Genomic DNA, 16,066 nt, shown 5'->3' with positions numbered 1-16,066 from the left:
ACTAACTAATTCCCTATTAGACATACGCAATAGACAATTGGCTACAAATTTTATTCAAAATAATAATTTATGTTATTGATAACGACAACTCATTACTAAGTAATACTTATATGAAATAACTACATTCTCTAAAATACTCATTACCAAAATTTTAAAATATTTTACTGGTTATGTGCTTCAGTTGTTACGTAATTTGTTTCAAAAGGAAAGCTTTAAAATTTCATAGAAAACCTTTTATACAAACTAAACTTTCTTTGAGTAAGGCAAAGTTTTCAACATTTTAAAAGTGAAAATATATAATTCAAGTTATAGGTACCGTAAAAAGTACCTAATCTTTTCTATCAATCTCTAATACTCAATGAGGGTTTTAATAATAATAATAAAAAAGAAAAACAAGAAAATTTAAATCTAAGTAGTATGTATTTATTTGAATATTATTGTGACCATTTTTTTGTACATCTTGTATGTGCCAAAGTAGGAAGTGAACCCAATTGAACAGATGGAGCTGACAGAGTATAACAAGTTGTTGTTGTACTGTATGAAAATGTACATGTCCATGATCATTGAAATATTTTGTAGAGAAATGTGCGTATGCGTTTAAATTAACGATGGGTGATGATAATGATAACAATGATGATTATTATAATGATAATAATGATTTAATTTATTTACATTCATTATAAAATTCATTCATTCATACATTCATGCTGCTACTCTCATACTACACACTATTATGTGACAATGACAAACATACAGACAATCTACAACCTACATTTATTATAAGTGTTGGCTACTTAAACAAAATATGGAAGAAATAAAAAAAACACAACTTAGTAAGTAAGTATACTACAATTTTCATAATTTAGTCATTATCGCAAAAAAAACTTATAACGTCACAGTTTATTTCGTCAGCTGCTTTTACATACATACATACTTAACTACATATGTATGTATGTATCTAATATAGTTTTACAAATAACACAAATGTGCATTCATATATATAGACGAAACAGAAGTGAAACGAAAATAAAAAATGAAAACCCCATTGTGGCGAGACAGTGTCTGGGCCGTTGACACACTGCTCGATCTCTTTACATTACAAACAGAGCAGTTTATATGAGTAGAAGTAATAAATAATAATAATGGTAGCACTATACATAGTAGTAATAGTACTTTATAACTAAGTTTAACTATTAGACTTTAGATATGTAATATATAGTATTTGTTATTGTTATTATTTGCTGTTGTTGTCTTTACTTTGTAAATTTTTGATTGCACCTCATTTAAACTAATAAACGTGCTACAATTTAAAAACTCTAGCTGCTAGAATCGATGCTGTTTATATACTCAATATGTCTGTGTATAGAATTGTTTTTGTTTACAGTGTTGTTAAAAAAAGCTATTAAATAGCTACAACAACAACTATTTGAAATAAAGTGTCAATTGCTTTGACTCTCAAATGAATTGTACACGTATTGCTCTCAATGTACTTGAAGGTTGCCAAACATACTCCACATGAAAATAATGCACTCACTCACAAAACATTAATAATAGTATGAACTTAAACTATTATGTATGTATACAAGTTTAAAACGTACTCATACATTCGCATGAGATCGATCATGATTATTTTTTACATAAATATGTACATATATTTGTTGTAACTTTTACACGGCACCACAAAAAAATTAAACTTTTAGAATCAATTTTACATATTTAAAATCAAATTCCAGAGTTTTTAATTTCACTAAGACCTGGTTCACACTGGGAAACTTATTTTAGAAAACTTTTGAATTTTGTGTGTGAGAGAAAGAGAAAGAAATATCAACCATCTCTTTCTCTCACACACAAATTCAAAATTTTCCCAGTGTGAACCAGGTCTAACATAGTTCCTGAATTATTCTCGCCATTTTTTACACTACACTAACAAAAATTCAAGTTTAAGAATAAATTTTACATATTTGAGCTCAAAACAAGAACGATTTGTACAACTTCACTAACATAGTTTCTGAATTATTCTCGAAAATTAAATAATTTAAAATTTATTTGAAACCAATATCAACTTAATTAAATTGTGCATAACATTAGTATTTGTGCACTGACTTGAATAATATTAAATATAATTTATCCAAAATAAACACAGCATTATGATCTCGAAAAAAAACTTCATTTTTAATAATTGTAAATTTTTTATAAATTTTTTAAAACCAAAAAAAATTTTCAAAATCTAGAACTTTTGAAATTTGTTTATATCAAAAATCAATGTAGCCCTGTGTTACTCTTGATGGTTTACATGAAAAAAAATAAATAAATTTAATTGAATTGTTAAAAAATGTAATAATTTCACACATTTTTTATGCTTTATTTATTTTGTCTGTTGACAACAAATAATTTGAATACAAAACAACAACAGAAATGTGTTGAAATTTTATGTGTGGACTTTGAAAATTTAGAACTGTTATACTGGTAGTAGTCGTTACTACCTAAAAAAAAAAACAAACTTAAATTTTTAAGTCTCCACAATGGAAAAGTAGTTTATTTGCATTAGATTTTGTATTAACATAACCTTGTTCAAGTTTAATTTAATGAAGTTTGTTTTTTCTAGAGCAACAAATATTTAGGTTGATAAAATTTTTAAAACCATAAAACTAAATATACTTTAGAGAAGTTACAAGAGGTTTTAGAGAAAAATCTGTTGACCCTTTTAAAGTTATTTGTTCTGAAGCGGATATTTGCTAAAGTACTTGAAATTATTTATACCACCTCATTACTCTTTACATATTTGTTGAGATTCTAAGATCGCTTGATATTTGTAAAAATATTGGACATAATCGATTATAAGTCATATTTACTTCATTATCAATTAGCATTTCAGGGATCTTTAAGTTTACCATAAGCGATTTTTCATTGTCTTCTTGATCTATAACGATAAAGATTCGAAATTTATTTAAACTCTACATGAGACCTATGCGTTATAAATTCCATACAAAAATCACATTTTTAAGACTGAAATTGCCAACTATGACGTTGCCAACCATAAGTTTAAATAATTTATTAGAACAAAAAACTTTTGTACTAAAAATCAAATAAAGTTGCCTTATGTTTAATAGAATGTGTCCAAAAAATACTAAAAATGCAATCATTTCCTACAATAATTTAAAGCATTGTTTGCAATTATCCAATTGACAGTTATAAAGATAAAACGAAATTCATTTACCAATTTTATTGAACCATATAGCAATTAAAAGTAAAAGTTTTTTTATTTCTTATTTCAAAAAACACAATATATAGTTTAAACAAAACTATCGTGACTATAACATTTTAGTTTATTTTTATGCATTAACAATTAAAAAAAAACAACTTTAAATTACAAAATAAAAAATAACATACACCAAAAAAATATATGCTTGTTATTTAAAAAAAAAGTTAAATTAAACTGAAACCAAAACCGACATCAATCACAATTGAAGAAAAACAAAAAATCATCCTAAATCCTTTTAAATGAAGATCATCAACAGCCAGCATACATACACACTTATAAAAAGTATATGCTCCAATTAAACCGAAATAAACATATGTTTTTTTACAAAAAAAAAAAAACGTGACTTTAAAGTGACAGTTTAAACTAAATAAAAATAAATTTCTTTAGGCAAATTTGAAATTACAAAAAAGCAAATTTAGCGAAATACTAGTAGGAAAAAAATAACGGTCACTTAAATTTTTACATTAAATGTTAAACAAGAGCAACATTCACTGTAAACACATGTTGTTGTTTAGCTTTACCACCAACAGCAACACAACAACAAACATTAAACGTCAAATAGACAATTTATTTTAACATCATCAGCAACATCAGCATTAACTGCAAAAAAAGTGAAATATAAACTTGCACAAGTGCAAGAAGAGGTGTGGGGAGAGAGAGAGAGTAAAGGAAATAGTGGCATTTTTGTATTTTTAAATATCCAACTAAGTAACCCAGAGAATTAGACAGTTCATCCATCTATGTATGTATGTTTGTTTGTCTAATCATCAGTCAGTCGGACAACATGTTGGACTGTTATGGAATTGTATACACAACCGCAACACCCACTGTGCAGTTAACGACTATTTAGACTAGAATTGAATTAATAAACATGCAATAGCAAGAAAACACACTAAAAATAACACTAAAAATAACTGAACAAAAAATTAAAGAGAAAACAAAAACTCATTTTAGCAACTAGCACCAATTAGCCTATATAGTTTTATGGGCACAAAGTACAATGGGTCCAAGAAATTTAACAATATTTTACCACACAATTTATGGAAATAGGAGTCCATATTATTCCATCTATTTTCTAGTAAAAAAGTACACTTATTAGCCTGTACTCTATATTTAACCTTAATTTACTACAAAATAAGACTAAAGATTAAATCAAAACTTGTATAACTAATCTTTTTATCCAATTTTATTTTATCCCACTGTATTAATAACTTTAATACTTTAGAAATTTCTGGAATTTATTAAACTACTTAGATACCAGAAGTCTTAATAAACTTTAATTAAATTAATATTTTTATAATAAAAAAATCCAAAAATGTAAAAAACCCAAAAGAATTTTCTTTTTAAAATTCCATTACCGTTATTTAAGTTTGATTTAAGAGTTTTTGGACATTTAACATGTCTGTCTGTCGGTGTCTCAAGCATATATTTTATAAACATTGTAAAACTGTCAGTTGCGTTAAAAGAAAACTTTTATTACAGATTGCCTTTACAAAAAAAGGTCTAAAAATCTGACCATTTAATTACTTGTACAAAAGAAATGATATAAGAAAAAATAAACCTTAAAGATTTTCCACAGTGAAAGTAAATTTAAATGATATATGGCCTTAAGTTTAATAAGTGTCTCTTTTTCTCATAAAAAAGATATTGTAATTTCTGATTGATCTTGTCAGTAAAAAAAAATTGATAACTGACAAATTACTTACTTGACGTGGCCGAAGCCTTCTGTTTGTAAAATGTTGTATTATAATTGGCTGTAATGGGAATTACTTGTCTACTTCACATGTTAATCAAACATTTCTTGCTTGTTTGGCGGTTGACGTTTTCACGTACAAGTTAGGTTTTTTTTTCTTGAAAAAAGGGGGCGTGAAGTTGTTTCATTCCTTTTTGTTGGTAACTCTATTAAAAATGAATTTATCGGCTTGTCGGAAGCTCTTTTTACATGATGTAGTTATAATAAAGTTAAATTTTTAAATGATAAGGAGATGAATTACCATTGAAACGTTACTAGATTCCGCGCGAATAGTGTTAAATATTTTGACAGCTGACAGTTTGTTGTTTATGATAAGTTAATTGGAATTTATTTTTAAGATTTCGCCATTTATAAAGTGATCTTGAGCTTGACAGGAGAAATTATTTTAGAAATTTTTCTCTAGAACATAGAAGGGACAAAATATGAAACTCATAAGAATCTGTGGGCTTGACAGTAAAATTATTTAAATACTGGAGCATGTTACTTCTATACCAGATTTAAGATTGACTTTTTTCCTCTCTCTCTTCTATATCATGTTTACCATATTAAAATAAATTGACATGATAAATATGAAAGTGTGGCAACCATAGGCAATCTTTAGTTTAGACTTCTTTAATCCCACTTCCCCTGCTAGTTTATCGAGATTCCGCACCGAGAGGGAGAGAGAGAGAGATGGATGATATTATTTCTCCTACTCTCTCACGCAAAATCTAAAGTTTCCCAAAAATAGTTTCCTAGTGTGGACCGGAAAGTTCTGTTAAAGCTTTAAATGTAATATTTCCTTTAAACTGCAGTTTGTCGCCTGTATTGTAGTTTCCATATGACAACAATAATGTTGTGATCATTCTTCAAACCCTTCAACTCTTTTGAAAACTGCGTGAGCGTTAAAGGTGTGATTATAACTTAATTTTGGAGCTACCATAAATTTGAGGGACAGACAGACACACAAATATGGTCAACAACTGCATATTGCAGTCGGGATTCCCTTTCTCTTAAAAGGGAGCAAGCCAAGCAAGCGCGTGAGTGAGTTATCATAAATTTTCACACCTTAATACATACAAGCACGTACAACAATTACCCCAAAGCTTTATGCATTTAACAAAAAATTACAAAAAAAAAAAAAAAAAACAATTTTTATTCAGACATTAACAATATAATTTTCAAAGAATATGTACAATAATAATAAAACTATACATTTAACAAAAATTACAACCAAAAAAACACAGTCATAAATTTGTTAGTTAAAATATAAGAATGAAGAAAAAAATAAAATAGTGTCTGAGTGTGTGTGTTAGTGAAATCAAAAGCCCTTTGGGCCAAACGTAACAGAATTATAAGGCCCACGTTGGCCAAACAATTTACATCTTTATATAATTCTGTTTGTTCATTTGTTTTGTGGATTTAACTGTGTTGTCTTTGTTAGCCTGGTGACCCCATTTTAGGTTCTCTCCAACAATTCCAACAATTTTTTCCAAATAATCACTGTTTGTATTTTTTTTTAATAAAATTTATATTTATTGATATTTTTCATGTGTTTTACAAATTTGGGCTGTGTATTTATTTCTTTTTTTTATGTTTTAAATCGCCAGTGAGACATTTAAACTGTCATTTTGTTTTTATTAAACATTTTAAATTTTAAATACATCTTCATTAGTTTTTTTACATTAATTTATGTGTTAAACATTTAAGCGTTTTTATAGAGATTTGTTTCAGTATAAATGATTAAAGTTTTTATTTTAGCGTTTTTCTCAAAGAGTTTAAAAAATGCGTGGGTTTTCACATACATACATATGTATGCATATATGTATGTTGCCGTACTTTTCTTTTTTGCATATTGTGCTTTAGTAATGCTAAGTTTTAAGCTGTTTTCCGTTTCTTATTATAAGTGAAATTTTGTGTTTTTTTTAAAATTTTAATGCCGCTTGATTGTTTATTTTGATTGTAATATTTTAGTGTCTTGCACCACAAATTACTAAGAAGGAAATTATTGTAGACTTTTGACCATAAACATTAGTTTTATTGTTAAAATTACAATTTAGTTTCTGTTTTTTAAGTTATTTTATACGTTTGCGGTTAATATTTTTTTTAAGTAAATACTGTTATTTATTTATGTTTAAAGCTTAAAATTGTTTAAAAGACAAAAATAAACTACAGAGTAATGGTTACTTGATAACCTTCAATTTCTTTCATGCCATTAATATTACTTAAATATTTTCGTTTTCCTTTCAGTGTTAAGTGTTAACAAAAATATCATAAACTAATTTATGAAGATTTTAAATTGAAACAAAAGATAAAAGTTTACACGGGATATATAAAAAAATATGTGGTTTTGTCAAACTAGTTTTTGTCTTTTTTAATAATCCATGTTTTAGTTTGAACTAACAAAAGTATTTATATATTTAAAATAATAATAGAATTCCATTTTATAATTTGTAATGTTACTGTAAATCTGTGAATTTGTTAGTTATTTGTTAAACCTGTTACACAGGCCAGTAATTGGTTAAGTGAATTATTTAAACAGTGGAAAACAAAACAAAGTGAATTTCTAACAATAACTTGTCTATTGAATTGACTAATCTTTGGGCTAGTTTTACCATATACTTGACTATAAAATGAACTATAGACTAGACTATATTATAAACTAGATTATGTTATGAACTAGACAAGACTATAGACAACACGATATTATAAACTAGACGATAGACTACATTATAGACTAGACTGTAACTAGACTTTAGACTACATTATATTATAAACTGCAGACTAGATTAGTCTACAAATTAGACTATTGACTACACTTTATACTAGACTACAGACAAGACTGTAGATTAGACTACAGAGTAAACAACATGCAACAACTTACATACGTGTAGACGAAGAGAGTACTACTACTCAAAAGATATATAGCTCTTTACCTATCTCTGTTTTAAAGAAAGTGAATTATTAAATTAAGTGTGGCGACAAATTTGACGATTTAACCTTGAACTAATTAAAATAGTTTATATTTTGTTTTTATCAATTCGAAATATAGTAGGAATCAATGCGTAACCAACTGAAAGAAATTTTTGAACTTAAAACGCCTCCATTTTCCAAATTTAACGAATCAATTAAACTAAAAGCTAAAAAAATTTCAATATCTTTGATTTACAATTGTAACGTTTAGAATTGTTAATGTATGCAACTGGTTTGGAGACGTTGGCATATATGGAATTAATTATTGAAAAACTATTTGTTTAAAACAAACAACGATCGACATACTTATTTAGATATGTAGATACATATGTTTGTTTTTCTCTAATAAACAATATAATAATGATATTAATAAAACTTATTTATTTATTAAATATGTAAATGTCATAATGAAATCAGAAAAAATTAACTCTTTTACATCAAATTAAAAAAATGAACAAAAGACAGCAAACAAAATTGTCACGTAGCCATGACAACATTTTGTGAATAAATTTTACTAAAATATAATTTTAAAGATTTTACATTAATTTAAAGCAACAAATAAACCAAAAAAAATTATTAGAAGTATACATATAGCCATTAAGTCTCTGAAATAATTTCAACATGATTTGTTTAACAAAAAAAAATAATAATTCTTCTACATTTTTTTGCTTAATTATAAAGGAAATTAGTATTTGTTAAGAGATAATTTTGTTGGACGGTCTTAAAATTTTCTTGCTACTTGAGTGGGTGTTTGAATTTTTTTGGCAAAAATAGCCTCCATTTTTCTAAAAAAAAAATATGAAAAAATTACACTCAGAGACAAATTATGGTTATTTGAAAAAAATATATACTAAATATAATATTAAATATTATTTTATATACGAAATGTCATGTTAATGTTCACAGCGCGTTGAGCGATTTTCCTCTTTTTAGCTTTAGGGTGGCAATAGGCGCGTCAAGTGGGGACAAAAAGCAAATAGAAACACAGAACACAAAAGATCTATAGGATTTCGAAAATCTTTTGAAATTATTATAAATACATTTCATTTCATATGCTTTCAAATCTTAATAATTTATATTGATTATGATGCTTTATTTAGCCAAGACAAATGATTATTGTCTACACTTTCGTCACATGACATTCGCATAATGAGTTTGAATATATACAGGGAGGTATTGGGTCTATGCTAGCGAGGTTATTAAACGGATTTTAGTTTGAAAAACGTTTATGTAAAGTTTCCAAAAATTTATTTAATTTTGATAATATTTCTTAAAGATTCCATTAAGAAAATACATAAATAATTTTTTAGTTTAAAAAAATAGTTTTAATTATCATCGATAATAATGTTTACATAATAAGATTTATATATTATTTATAAAATTTAATATTTTTAGAGAATTAATACAAAGTTTTATGAATCTCTATATTAAGGAAATTTCTAGAATATTTTTGACTTGTCAATAGTTCCACTTTGGAGAAATCTTATATAAACTTATATATTCTTTGAACTTTATTTTCTTATATCAAAGTAACAAAAACTAATCTATTTTCTATTTTGATTAAATTATCTCTTAAATTGTATCAAAAATAAAATTTTTTAAATTTTTTCTTTTTCTGATAAAATGTTTTTGTTTAAATTTCTTTTAAAAACTTGGCACGTGTATCATAAATCATAAGCCGAAAACATTCCATTTTTTTAAATTTTATTCCGCTCAGACTAGTCTGCTAAATTGTTTGTTCTGAAATCACTCTATCATGAAATTCACACGAAACTAAGCAAACATTTTTTGCTTATTTTTGCACAAAATTAATATGTTTTAAACTATAATTAACAAAATTAATGTTTAAAGCTACTTTACACAAGAAAATTAGGTATTTTAAAATATTTCAAAAAAATTAATATTTTGTTCCTCCTTTTTAATTAAACGTTTTAACAAAACCTTAAATGAATCATTCCGGTAAAACAAAATAAATTTGAAAATAAGTTACAAAACAGAGTTTCCCTATCGATATTGAAAGATCTTGAGTAATAATTCAATCAAAAAGTAACAGAAGTCAATTGGCTCATGTTACACGATAAAGTGGCTGTAAGACAAAACCACCAACAACAACTTAAAAAAAAACACGATCACTGTAAAAAGATAAATGGCCAAACAATATAAAATTTATTACAACAATAACGCCTTTGTGGTTCTTTCAAAAAAAAAAAAAATGCCAAAAATATAAAACTCTTTGAAAATCTTATAAGAATATTATCTTTTTAACAGGCTAAACAATAATGATGATGTATACTGGCTAAAAATAATTGGTTACCGTTACCAAGAGATCAATAGCCAAATATTCGTTTATGGAGACCTCCGCCAAAATATTTATATTTATAAAGTATCTTTTTATATTTAACACTCTTTATTACAAAACTAAGATATATACCAGCAACATATAAAAAAAATGAAAAAAATTTCATCTGTCTGGCCATCATCAAGATCATCATCATTTTCACGATCTTGCCATCACCATCAGCGTCATTGTTCATTAAGCTCTTTTAGGCTTTTGTATGATTGACATTAAAAAAACAGGTGATGGGCCTACTGAAAAATAAAAGATCCACAAAAAAAGTTTCATTTTTGAAACTTTTTAACACACAATGTAAAAAAAATATCTTATTTATCAGCATTTTTAAGTTTTTTTTTTCTGTTGAAAAATTTTTGTAAGAGTTTCAGCGACTTTTATCTGATTGGTTTTTTATTTCTGTCTTTTTTTGGTGTAAAGAAAAAGTATATTTTTGTAGTCAATAGTGATTTTTGTATATTTTTGGAACTAATTTTTGTAAAAAGAAGTGTTTTATTTAATATTTATTGAATAGATACTTAAAAAAATATTTAAAATTTTTCTTTTTAAAATTTGTTATGTTTTAAAAATAAGAGATTTTTGTAGAAAAAAAAACATAAGGCAAGAAAAATAATCTAAGTGCTTATAAAATTGCGGTGATGTGTGAAATCGTATTACAAATGTGTAGTGAGAACGATCTAATTCGCAATAATAACTCAGAATGCGAACAAGTTTTCTCATGAATTAATATGTTATTGTCATCACTAACATACAAATTAAATTTCCTAAGAATAGGTTATTGACTCGGTCGACCTAAAAGCCGGTCCCAGTGTGTTATCATCGCATACAGGAACTAATATACCAGCAGTTCAATCGGATATTCCCGAACATCCTATATAATACATTGCTTAGGGTTACCCCTAGCCACCGACTAGATATTTAACATATGCTTGTCCTACGAGGAAGACAATCATCAGCCTGTAGATTACGAAGAGACAGACAAAAAGCTTATCTTCATTATCTTCACCCTTCAGTAGTTTCTTCTTCGCTTTTATTGAGAAGATTCAATCTTCTGACATGGTATGACAACAACAAACGTATCCTCACCCTTGAAAGCACAAGGAAGTTTAGGAAACTTCTGCCATTATAGAAAGGACAGGTCAGCCTTGAAATCCAGCAACGATTAAGGTTTGAACATCTGCCCTGACCTGTCTAGTTCTTATTGAGAAAACTATTGCTACAAATTTTCCATACGTAGAAGAGAGTTGCCAGTATGTGCACTATTAGATCAAATCTAGGTTCTTGTATCTCATCATGAGATACAAGACATTGGCGAACTAGTCTGGATGTCATGTAGACTTCAGATGGCAGCATAACTCTAAGAATAAATTAGTATATCATTAGAAATTAGCATATTAAAGTCTAAATCTCAGTTTTTAAGCGTTACATTGATCATAAGGACCGAAACACTGTTCCATTCTTTTTTTTCATACTAATAAATTTTTTAAAGTTTCACTGCAAAAAAAAATACAAACGATTTTTTAATTCCCATTAAAAAAATCACACTACAATTGATTTCTGTTTTCCCCTTCTTACACAAAAATACTTCAGATAAAGACAAAGTAAAAGAGTAGTATGTTTTTATGATTTTACCTCATAAATCTTATATTGACCTAATCTAATTTAAGCCGTGTAAACACGCATAAAGTCAGTTACAATTCAGTCAGACTGCGACAAATAGAGAGGAGACCGACACCCCATCTACACGTTACAACACTTGCACAAGTGATATCAAGTTTTTTTGCTGTGTATTTTATTTTTACTTAACATGCATTTTAAGACCCAGTAGCCTAATGCCCGATATATGTTTGCAATACAATATTATTTTTATAACATTTTTTTTGTATTTTTCTTTTCTCACTTTAGTTTAAATCAACATTTATTTAAGACTTTTCGTTTGTACATTCTCTCGCTCTATCTCCTGTTCAGGGTACAATAAGATAATAAATTCAATAAATCGTTATTTGTCCATAAAAACTTTCAAATATTACTCTAAAGGAAATGTATATGAAATATGAACATAAAAATGTAAAAAAATTAAAAGATATATATTCTAAAGAGTTCCAGCCTAAACTGTGTCAATGTCTGCTAAAAATATTTTACTCTTTTCGCAATTTTCTTTTTAAGGTATCAAAATAAAATTTCACAGTAAAGCTATAATTTAAAACACGAGGCTTTTTGTTAAACTTTATTATTGTAATAATAAAATGTTTGTAAAATTATGGTTGAAAAAAAACAACTTTAAAAAACTCTGCCTACAGCCATTAATCATTTGGTTAAGATTTTATAACACTTTTGTAAAATACATATTTTTACGCACAAAAAAATAAAACTTTAAACATTTTTTAAATTAAAAATAAACATTAGTTTTAGTTTGTTTAAAAAAAAATTATATTGTAAATTATGGTTAATAAGGTTAAAGGCCTTTTAGATTTTTCTTCTTTTAGTCTTTCTATTTCTTTAGTGTCTTTTTTTTACAAACTATTGTTGTAATTTTTTTACATTTAGTTAATTATACTATTTTAAGCCTACTAAATTCCATTTAAAGTATATATGTATACGTCATGGAAGTTTTTTCATGTTTTATATAAAAAAGAAAAAGTTTTGCTAAAATTTGTTTAAATAGCAACTAAATTTAGACCATCTTGACATGAAGACAAAACGACTGAAATGATCAGATTAACACACGATTTTAAAGAAACTTTTGTTTTTGGTTTAAATAGAAGCATTTTATATATATTTTTTAATATATTTCGATATTGGTTTAACGGTTTTATATAAAAAGTAAATTCAGGCCGTGTGTCTGAACAAACAATATTAATAAAAATCCACTTTATCAATTTTCCCTAAATGTTCACGTGATATTCAAGGCTTTTCGTAAAAAATTGAGGATTTAAGACATACTGTTTTTTTATTTAGTTTATATAGGTAGTTCTAAGCCCTCCCAATGAAAGTCCGCTATTTCATTCACCACCACTGTTCAATGTTATAGTTCTTCGTACAAATTTTGAAAATACTAACTCTAACAGTTTCTGAAATATTGAATTTATAGTAAATGCTCTTATATGCTAAAGCTTATATGGATGACAAAGTTGTCCATACATAATTTTACTACTCTAGCTGTTGCAGTTTCTGAGATATGCTACTTTTAATACATAGTTTGCATGAGGGCATAGCACCTCGCCCACATGACTTTTATAAGCGAAATGCAGCCTATAAAACCTTTCAGACATTCAGGAAGATACTGTGAACATTTCAGCAAAATATTTCCAGACGTTTGATAGTCTATAAAATCCAAACACACATTCATTTATATATACATAGATATAACCTATTCAACTAACAGATCTAGGACGTTTCTAAATATAAATAATAATAAAAAATATAGTTTTACTTACTGTAGTCACATTGTTCATCTTGCGTTCCATTAACTGTACCATCGGGCAACAATTGTATGAAACGATTCTTAATATACAATTGTATTTTACGTGATGGTCCCGATAGATGTGATACCGTGGAACGTTCATTACGATCCAAATTATTTTTATGATGTAAATTTCTAGAATTATTCAGTCTTTTTGTTTTCAAAACACTCATATCCGATGAACGTCTCACCAGAACACCACCTGATCCCCTACTACTGCTGCCACTACCACTTAATGAACTAACATTAGCCGATGTGGCTGATGATGAAGATGATCGTATACTGCGTTCAGTTCTTGACAATATGGCCAAATGATGAGATGATGAAAATTTAAAATTATTTATTAAATTGTCCGTATTTAAATGACTACTATTAGGATTTTGCTGTTCATTAACGTCTTCATCGGACTGATCAGCTAAGATTGAGGGCATTAATGTAGATTGTATTTTGGCTGATGATTCGGTGGTAGAGATGGTGGGTGGTGTAGGTGTTGTTGTAGAGGATGTTGGTGAAGTGGTGGTGGTGGACTTAGTTAAACTTATCGTTTTAATTGTTGAGTTTTTCGTATGAGTATTTTTTAATAATGACACCTTTTGTACGGCGGCTGATTCGTCTTGTGAGTTTTGCTGTTGTTGTTTTTGTAATTGCTGTGTTGTTGTTGTTTTATGAATGGCAGTTATTTTTTCTTGCTGTTTTTGTTTTTCATTATCGTTAAGTTCTTTAACACTAATACTATTATTGTTTTCGTTAACCTGCTGCTTCTCATTAATCGTCGTTAATCGTTGTTGCTGTGATAGTGGCTGTTGCTGTGTTTCCGTTGCCGTTTCCGCTGTGGCTGTTGTTGAAAAACTTTTTAAATTTTCGTTTAACATTTGATTGTTGTTAAATTCGCTTTTCATTTTGCTATCGTCCTTTTGCTGCGTTCGATGCTCTTCCTCCGCAACGGCAGGAGGAAAAAAGTTTAATATTTTATCGTTTTTAATTATATTTAGTGTGTCTGTGGGTGCGGCTTCTGCTGTTATAGCAGCCACTGGTGGTAATATTGTTGGCATTGCATATACCAAACCCGGCCAATCGATTATAATCGATAGGAGGGCACCCAGCAGCGCCAAAGCCCTCCAATCTAAACGCAGATTTCTTCGCATAATTGAGCAAAAATGTTGATTACTTGATCGCTTTCGTTTAAGACTTAAAAAAAAGTTAAAACGCCCTAAAACTTGTAATGTTCGGTTCGTTATAAAAACTAAATGAAACACTGTCGTAGTTGCTGTAATTGCTGCACTTGTTGTAAAGTTGCCACTTTTCGTTTGTTTTTTGTTAAATTTTAATTTGCACGCGCGCGTTTTCTGGTGTAAATTGTTAAATAATTTTTTATATATTTTTTCGTGATTTTACACCAAATTAAACTTGTTTTAGACACTTTACTTTTTTATTTATTATTTTATAAAATTATGACACCTTGTTTTGTATAAATCATAAAAATTTTCGTTTTTTTTTCGTTTGTTAACTTTAGGGTTGTATTGTTTTCTTTATAGGTTTTTTTTCTTTGCAATTTGTCTGAAATTTAAAATATTTTTTTTTCAATAAAATTCGTTTAGGTAACCATAGTGTAGACATATCTTTTGCACTTTACTATCACTATGATGGCATTATTAACGAGATTTGTGTAACATCGTTTATGAGTTTCATCTTCGTCTTCCTCGTTGATAATGCATTTTTCAAATTTAACCGACGATTTCATTTTTATTCAAAACAACCCACTTTATTTAAAAGAACTTTATATTTTGCAATTAATTTCCTATTTTTTATTTTTTTCTCACAAAAAAGCAATAATTTTTTATTTTAGAAAGTGATTTAATTTTAAATTATTTGTTGGCTTTTAAACACTTTAATTTGTTGTAGTTGTTGTCGTTTTAAAATTATTTCCATTAAACCATGAAGTTTTTTCATTGTTTTTTGCTGATTCTACTTATTGTTGTTATTGCTGCTGCCTGGGCGATGATGAAGATGAAGTTGAAACGTTTTGTCGTGAAGGTCGCCGGTCGACGTCGCAAGCTGCAATGAAAAGATTTGTAAAAAACCGGTAAAAAATTAATCAAATTGTTTTTGTTAAATGTAGTATTTTAAACATATTTTTTATTGCTTAAGTTTTTTGTTTTTTCTTAAGAAAATTTAAAAGGATTAACAGATAACACTTGTACCGGAACATGACCTACAGCATAATTATAGAGTTTTTTTGGTAGGGATTTTACAGATTACATGGAAAATGATAAATGTCTTGTTAAT

General features: G+C 27.4%; 1 protein-coding gene across 4 annotated transcripts in view; it reads right to left on the bottom strand.

Moving 5' to 3' along the window:
* LOC111676778 (putative uncharacterized protein DDB_G0286901) overlaps window positions 1-15,620 on the bottom strand; it is a 99,519-nt gene extending 83,899 nt beyond the window's left edge. For all 4 annotated transcript variants that reach the window (XM_046949992.1, XM_046949993.1, XM_046949995.1 and 1 more), the window contains exon 1: window positions 13,755-15,620. In XM_046949992.1, coding sequence (XP_046805948.1) covers window positions 13,755-14,925 — 1,171 coding nt within the window. In that variant the 5' untranslated portion in view covers window positions 14,926-15,620. The remainder of the gene's footprint in view (window positions 1-13,754) is intronic.
* Window positions 15,621-16,066: the final 446 nt, after the last annotated feature.

Source organism: Lucilia cuprina, chromosome 4 (genome assembly GCF_022045245.1).
Source record: "Lucilia cuprina isolate Lc7/37 chromosome 4, ASM2204524v1, whole genome shotgun sequence".
NCBI classification, from domain to species: Eukaryota; Metazoa; Arthropoda; class Insecta; order Diptera; family Calliphoridae; genus Lucilia; species Lucilia cuprina.
Note: the sequence above shows the minus strand (reverse complement) of the source record. Positions and strands in the feature narration are given on the sequence as shown.